Source organism: Oncorhynchus clarkii, unplaced genomic scaffold (assembly GCF_045791955.1).
Source record: "Oncorhynchus clarkii lewisi isolate Uvic-CL-2024 unplaced genomic scaffold, UVic_Ocla_1.0 unplaced_contig_6143_pilon_pilon, whole genome shotgun sequence".
Classification (NCBI taxonomy): Eukaryota; Metazoa; Chordata; class Actinopteri; order Salmoniformes; family Salmonidae; genus Oncorhynchus; species Oncorhynchus clarkii.
The window spans coordinates 44,884-53,573 of NW_027258776.1; the positions used below are offsets into that span (position 1 = coordinate 44,884).

General features: G+C 42.5%; 1 protein-coding gene across 1 annotated transcript in view; it reads left to right on the forward strand.

Annotated features, from left to right (window-relative positions):
* The window catches only part of LOC139398531 (trafficking protein particle complex subunit 14-like), a 28,016-nt gene extending 21,262 nt beyond the window's left edge, over nt 1–6,754 (forward strand). Inside the window, exons 4-6 of the mRNA XM_071144478.1 lie at nt 81–167; nt 6,119–6,239; nt 6,363–6,754. Of these exons, the coding sequence (XP_071000579.1) occupies nt 81–167; nt 6,119–6,239; nt 6,363–6,567 (413 nt within the window). The 3' untranslated portion in view covers nt 6,568–6,754. The remainder of the gene's footprint in view (nt 1–80; nt 168–6,118; nt 6,240–6,362) is intronic.
* Nucleotides 6,755–8,690: the final 1,936 nt, after the last annotated feature.

Here is an 8,690-nt window from a genome sequence, read left to right on the forward strand (position 1 = left end):
AATATTGTACAGAATAGTTTTTGAATTTATTTTTTATGACAAATATCTCTCTCTCCCCCTCCTTCCCCCTCTCTGTCCAGTCAGCACCACCCTGAGTGTTCTTCCTCCTCCGACTGTGAAATGTCAACAGATTACTGTCTCCGGGAAGCACCTGACCCTTCTCAAAGGTAGGGAGCTGGGGAGGTTTAACTTTGTTACACTGAATGAGAAACAATCTGGATCCTAGTTACACTGAATGAGAAACACTCTGGACCCTAGTTACACTGAATGAGAAACACTCTGGACCCTAGTTTTACTGAATGAGAAACACTCTGGACCCTAGTTACACTGAATGAGAAACACTCTGGACCCTAGTTACACTGAATGAGAAACACTCTGGACCCTAGTTACACTGAACGAGAAACACAATGGACCCTAGTTACACTGAACGAGAAACACTCTGAACCCTAGTTACACTGAACGAGAATCACTCTGGACCCTAGTTACACTGAATGAGAAACACTCTGAACGAGAATCACTCTGGACCCTGTGTAAAATCCTGTTCATTCATTGGAATTAATCAGAGCCATGTATATAAAGAGTTGGGCCAACTTTACGAATTTTGAATATTGTTTTAATTCTAGAAGTACAGAAGCAGCTTGGGTAATGCCCTAGTTGAGGAGTGCCAAATGAAGATTCATGATTGGTCCTGTGTGGCTCAATTGGTAGAGCATGGCACCTGCAATGCTAGGGTTGTGGATTTCAGTTCCCGCTTAGGCCACCCATATGAAAAAGTTATGCACTCACTGTTGTAAGTCGCTTTGGAAAAAAGCATCTGATAAAGGGCATATTTATGTTATGTTATTTCCTGTTTGAAAACAAAGTGCTTAAGCTAGTGGTTATGCTAACACAGTCTTGGTTTGTTAACAGTAACAGCAACAGAGAGCAAAGAATGACAAATCAAGTACTTTATCCTCGCTGCCACAGTGTTATTACAGTGTTATGCAATAGCTCAGAAGTGTTGTGTGTGTGTGTGTGTGTGTGTGTGTGTGTGTGTGTGTGTGTGTGTGTGTGTGTGTGTGTGTGTGTTTACACTATAGAGTAAGAGGACCCTCTGAAATGACCCTGTATTGTCTTAAAGGGATAGTGTGGCAACTATAGTGCCTTCCCTTGACTTAATTCCACATTTTGTTGTGTTACATCTTGACTTAAAAATGGATTAAATATATATATTTTAACACACAATATCCCATAATGACAAAGTGAGAAAAAAAAAATGTGAATACATTTTTGCATATGTATTGAAAATAAATGACAGAAATCTTTAATTTCCATAAGTATTCACACCTCTGAGTCAATGCTTTTAGAAGCACCACCAGTCTCTAAGAGTTTTCCACACCTGGATTGTGCAACATTTGCCCATTATTATTTTTATAATTCTTCAAGCTCTGTCAAATTGTTGTCAAGCTATGATCAACAACCAATTTTCATTGCCATATATTTTCAAGTAGATTTAAGTCAAAACTGTAACTCGGCCACTCAGGAACGTTCACTGTCTTCTTGGTAAGCAACTCCAGTGTAGATTTGGCCTTGTGTGTTAGGTTATTGTCCTTCTGAAAGGTGAATTCATCTCCCAGTGTCTGGTGGAAAGCAGACTGACCCATGGTTTCCTTTAGGTTTTTGCCTTTCTGTTTTTTTTGTTCTGAAAAACTCCCCAGTAGATAAACGATTACAAGCATAACATGATGCAACTACCACCAAAGGGATATTCAATGTCTGCTTTTGATTTTTTTTTTACCCATCTACCAATGGGTGACCTTCTTTGTGAGGTATTGGAAAACCGCCCAGGTCTGTTTTGAAATTCACTGCTCAACTGAGTGAACTTAACAGATAATTGTGTATGTGTGGGTACAGAGATGAGGTAGTCATTCAACATTCATGTTAAACACTATTATTGCACACAGAGTGAGTCCAGGCTATTTATTATGTGACTTGTTAAGCACATTTTTACTCCTGAACTTATTTAGGCTTGCCATAACTAAATGAGTTGAATGCTTATTGACTTAAGACATTTAAGCTTTTCATGTTTAATACATTTGTACACATTTTGAGAAACATCATTTGACTGTGACATCATGGGGTATTGTATGTAGGCCAGTGACAAAAACAAATCTCAATTTCAATCCATTTAAAATTCCGTCTGTAACACAACAACGTGGAAAGGTCAAGGGGGTGTGAATACTTTCTGACGGCAGTGTAAAGCCCTTTTTTCTACTTACCCAGACACAGATGAACTCATGGATACCGTTTTTATGTTTCTACATACATACGCAAACCCCACTTAAAACATCCACGTCCCATTAAAGGAATAGTGCGACATTTTGGCAACCGAGTGCAGTTTCTCTGTGTGCAGTTTGAAGGAAGTTGAAGGTCGTATGCTAGCAGTTCCTATAGACTTGCACTAACTGTAGTTAGCAATGGCCCCTGAAACTACCTTCGACTTCCTTCAAACTGCACACAGAGAAACTGCACTCGGCTGCCAAAACGTTGCACTATTACTTTAATGGGATGTGGGGTTTGTGTATGTGTTTAAATATTGTCCTATGGAAGTGACGCCATTGTTTTAGGAGACAATACTACCGTGACTTTTAGGAGACAATGCTACCATGACTTTTAGGAGACAATGCCACCATGACTTTTAGTAGACAATACTACTATGACTTTTAGGAGACAATACTACCGTGACTTTTAGGAGACAATACTACCATGACTTTTAGGAGACAATACTACCATGACTTTTAGGAGACAATACTACCATGACTTTTAGGAGACAATACTACCATGACTTTTAGGATACAATACTACTATGACTTTTAGGAGACAATACTACTATGACTTTTAGGAGACAATACTACCATGACTTTTAGGAGACAATACTACCATGACTTTTAGGAGACAATACTACTATGACTTTTAGGAGACAATGCTACCATGACTTTTAGGAGACAATGCCACCATGACTTTTCAGAGACAATACTACCACGACTTTTAGGAGACAATACTACCATGACTTTTAGGAGACAATACTACCATGACTTTTAGGAGACAATACTACTATGACTTTTAGGAGACAATGCTACCATGACTTTTAGGAGACAATACTACCATGACTTTTCAGAGACAATACTACCATGACTTTTAGGAGACAATACTACTATGACTTTTAGGAGACAATACTACTATGACTTTTAGGAGACAATACTACTATGACTTTTAGGAGACAATACTACCATGACTTTTAGGAGACAATACTACCATGACTTTTAGGAGACAATACTACTATGACTTTTAGGAGACAATGCTACCATGACTTTTAGGAGACAATGCCACCATGACTTTTCAGAGACAATACTACCATGACTTGTAGGAGACAATACTACCATGACTTTTAGGAGACAATACTACCATGACTTTTAGGAGACAATACTACTATGACTTTTAGGAGACAATGCTACCATGACTTTTAGGAGACAATACTACCATGACTTTTCAGAGACAATACTACCATGACTTTTAGGAGACAATACTACTATGACTTTTAGGAGACAATACTACTATGACTTTTAGGAGACAATACTACCATGACTTTTAGGAGACAATACTACTATGACTTTTAGGAGACAATGCTACCATGACTTTTAGGAGACAATGCCACCATGACTTTTCAGAGACAATACTACCATGACTTTTAGGAGACAATACTACCATGACTTTTAGGAGACAATACTACCATGACTTTTAGGAGACAATACTACTATGACTTTTAGGAGACAATGCTACCATGACTTTTAGGAGACAATACTACCATGACTTTTCAGAGACAATACTACCATGACTTTTAGGAGACAATACTACCATGACTTTTCAGAGACAATACTACTATGACTTTTAGGAGACAATGCTACCATGACTTTTAGGAGACAATACTACCATGACTTTTCAGAGACAATACTACTATGACTTTTAGGAGACAATGCTACCATGACTTTTAGGAGACAATGCTACCATGACTTTTAGGAGACAATACTACCATGACTTTTCAGAGACAATACTACCATGACTTTTAGGAGACAATACTACCATGACTTTTCAGAGACAATACTACTATGGCTTTTAGGAGACAATACTACCATGACTTTTAGGAGACAATACTACCATGACTTTTCAGAGACAATACTACTATGACTTTTAGGAGACAATACTACCATGACTTTTAGGAGACAATACTACCATGACTTTTCAGAGACAATACTACCATGACTTTTAGGAGACAATACTACTATGACTTTTAGGAGACAATGCTACCATGACTTTTAGGAGACAATACTACCATGACTTTTAGGAGACAATACTACTATGACTTAGGAGACAATACTACCATGACTTTTCAGAGACAATACTACTATGACTTTTAGGAGACAATACTACCATGACTTTTAGGAGACAATACTACCATGACTTTTCAGAGACAATACTACTATGACTTTTAGGAGACAATACTACCATGACTTTTAGGAGACAATACTACCATGACTTTTCAGAGACAATACTACCATGACTTTTAGGAGACAATACTACCATGACTTTTAGGAGACAATACTACTATGACTTTTCAGAGACAATACTACCATGACTTTTAGGAGACAATACTACCATGACTTTTAGGAGACAATACTACTATGACTTTTCAGAGACAATACTACCATGACTTTTAGGAGACAATACTACCATGACTTTTAGGAGACAATACTACTATGACTTTTAGGAGACAATACTACCACGACTTTTAGGAGACAATACTACTATGACTTTTAGGAGACAATACTACCATGACTTTTAGGAGACAATGCTACCATGACTTTTCAGAGACAATACTACTATGACTTTTAGGAGACAATACTACTATGACTTTTAGGAGACAATACTACCATGACTTTTCAGAGACAATACTACTATGACTTTTAGGAGACAATACTACCATGACTTTTCAGAGACAATACTACTATGACTTTTAGGAGACAATACTACTATGACTTTTAGGAGACAATACTACCATGACTTTTCAGAGACAATACTACTATGACTTTTAGGAGACAATACTACTATGACTTTTAGGAGACAATACTACCATGACTTTTCAGAGACAATACTACTATGACTTTTAGGAGACAATACTACATCACTTAAACATCTCCTTCTCTCTGTTTTCCTGTTCCTGTCTCTTTTTTAATGTCTCCCACCTCTCTCTCGCTCCCCGCCCCACCTCTCTCGCTCCCCATTCCACCTCTCTCTCGCTCCACCTCTCACACTCCCCGCTCCACCTCTCTCTCACTCCACCTCTTTCGCTCCACCTCTCTCGCTCCCCGCTCCACCTCTCTCGCTCCCCGCTCCACCTCTCTCTCGCTCCCCGCCCCACCTCTCTCGGTCCCCGCTCCACCTCTCTCTCGCTCCCCGCTCCACCTCTCTCTCGCTCCCCGCTCCACCTCTCTCTCGCTCCCCGCTCTACCTCTCTCTCACTCCCCGCCCCACCTCTCTCTCGCCCCACCTCTCTCTCGCTCCCCGCTCCACCTCTCTCTCGCTCCCCGCTCCACCTCTCTCTCGCTCCCCGCCCCACCTCTCTCTCGCCCCACCTCTCTCGCCCCGCTCCACCTCTCTCTCGCTCCACCTCTCTATCGCTCCCCGCTCCACCTCTCTATCGCTCCCCGCTCCACCTCTCTCTCGCTCCCCGCTCCACCTCTCTCTCGCTCCCCGCTCCACCTCTCTCTCACTCCCCGCTCCACCTCTCTCTCGCTCCCCGCTCCACCTCTCGCTCCCCGCCCCACCTTTCTCTCGCTCCCCGCCCCACCTCTCTCTCGCTCCCCGCTCCACCTCTCTCTCGCTCCCCGCTCCACCTCTCTCTCACTCCCCGCTCCACCTCTCTCTCGCTCCCCGCTCCACCTCTCTCTCACTCCCCGCTCTACCGCTCTCTCACTCCCCGCCCCACCTCTCTCTCGCCCCACCTCTCTCTCGCTCCCCGCTCCACCTCCCACTTTCTCACCCTTTTCCACCCCCCCTCCACCTCTCTCCCCCCTCTCCCCAGTATTAAACTCCAGTTCCCAGGAGGAGGTGTGTGTTAGGAACGTGAGGGTTCTTCCTAACTTCAACGCGTCCTACCTCCCCATGATGCCTGATGGCTCTGTACTCCTCGTGGACAATGTCTGGTAATTACAGTCCCAACCTTAACCATTAGGATTTAATGTAAAACTGCTGTAAAATTTTTTTTTAAAAGTGCCACTTTTTGTAACCATTTTGTAACCACAACATTTTATACTACCTGTCTGCAGCCACCAATCAGCAGAGGTTACCATGGCATCATTCCACAGAATGAACAGTAGCTCCTCCCACCTTCCCAGCATGCTCTCTGCCCTGGAGGAGCAGAACTTCCTGTTTCAGCTGCAGCTCAGAGACCAGCCAGAGGAAGAGTCCAGCGAGGTGAGAGTGGGGGAGATTATCAATTGGGCAAAAGTCTATCCTCGACTCCTTCCCTGAAACCGATAAGTGGGTAATAGTCGTGGAGAGTGTCAATTCGTTAGTAGGAGAACGGAGGATTGTGCTCACCACCATGATAACCTACTTCGGCAGAGGATGCACAGGTGTATCCTCAATGGAGGCTAGTGCAGAAGTGTTTAAACATTGGCCACTCCCCCTTTGAATCAGCTGTTGTTTTCTGGAATGAGAAAAGCAAGCACACATTTCAAATCTATATGCTACTTATCCTTTTATCTAGAAAATGTTGATGCGTGAGTGCAGATGTCTCATTTCATACAAGCACATTTGTTTCTATGTTTCCTCTCCTCGGCTCCTCTCCTCGGTTACCTTCAACCTTTTTCAAAAGCAGGCAAGGAGAGATTCTCTCACGGAGAGAAAGGAGAATGTAATACCAACTGAAATAGTCCCAGTTTGTAACATGAAGGGAGTATCTGTGTCAGTGAGATACATTCCAGACTATAATATCTTACTTAACCTGATTGTACACGACACGATTTTGTCCCGGATGTAGTTTTTGAGATTGGAGACATAATTCCCATGTCGTTGCCTACTCGGGACGCGCAGCTATCACTGACGCTCGTTTAATGTGATGAGATTGGAGACATAATTCCCATGTCGTTGCCTACTCGGGACGCGCAGCTATCACTGACGCTCGTTTAATGTGATGAGATTGGAGACATAATTCCCATGTCGTTGCCTACTCGGGACGCGCAGCTATCACTGACGCTCGTTTAATGTGATGAGATTGGAGACATAATTCCCATGTCGTTGCCTACTCGGGACGCGCAGCTATCACTGACGCTCGTTTAATGTGATGAGATTGGAGGCATAATTCCCATGTCGTTGCCTACTCGGGACGCGCAGCTATCACTGACGCTCGTTTAATGTGAGCGGGTCAGAGACACAATCTACGGATCTCGTCTTTGAGCAGTCCCAGGCGTCCCAAATATTTTCAAACATGTTTGATTTGATCTGCATAAAATCTGCAGTGCTCGTGTAGTGTGAAACAACAAGTTTTGAAAACGGTGTCAAGCAATAGCCAATGAGAGCTCACCAGAGAAGAAAACAGTGAGATGATGAGTGTTTCGCTTCACCCAGGATGTGTAAACAAGAGCAGGAGCGATGACTACTACTAGTATGTGTTTGTACTTGCCTTTAACCAAAGCCATAGTGTCAAATCGTTACAGCTCTGAAGTTCACAACCAATGTTATTCAATTCAATATGTTGGCTTGATACAGTTGAAGTCGGAAGTATACATACACTTAGGTTGGAGTCATTAAAACTTGTTTTTCAACCACTCCACAAATTTCTTGTTAACAAACCATAGTTTTGGCAAGTCGGTTAGGACATCTACTTTGTGCATGACAAGTAATTTTTCCAACAATTGTTTACAGACAGATTATTTCACTTATAATTCACTGTATCACAATTCCAGTGGGTCAGAAGTTTACATACACTAAGTTGACTGTGCCTTTAAACAGCTTGGAAAATTCCAGAAAATATGTCATGGCTTTAGAAGCTTCTGATTGGCTACTTGACATCATTTGAGTCAATTGGAGGTGTACCTGTGGATGTATTTCAAGGCCTACCTTCAAACTCGGTGTTTGCTTGACATCAGCTCGCTTGGAGTTTGACAAAAGGCACCTAAATTACTCTGACCATGAGAAACAAGAATCCCTGGTCTGATGAAACCAAGATTGAACTTTTTGGCCAGAATGCCAAGCGTCCCGTCCGGAGGAAACCTGGCACCATCCCTACGGCGAAGCATGGTGGCAGCGGCATCATGCTGTGGGGACGTTTTTCAGCGGGAGGGACTGGGAGGCTAGTCAGAATCATGAGAGAGGTGAATGGAGCACAGTTCAGAGAGATCCTTGATGAAAACCTGCTCCAGACCGCTCAGGACCTCAGACTAGGGCGAAGGTTCCCCTTCCAACAAGACAACGACCCTAAGCACACAGCCAAGACAACGCAGGAGGGGTTTCGGGACATGTCTTTGAATGTTGTGGTGGTTATTTCTTTATTGTCAAATGAGGAGACACAAACTTTTCATACAAGTCCGAGTTAAACAAAATCTTTATTCACTTATTAATAAGAATAGCATGTCACACCACGCACACAGGTG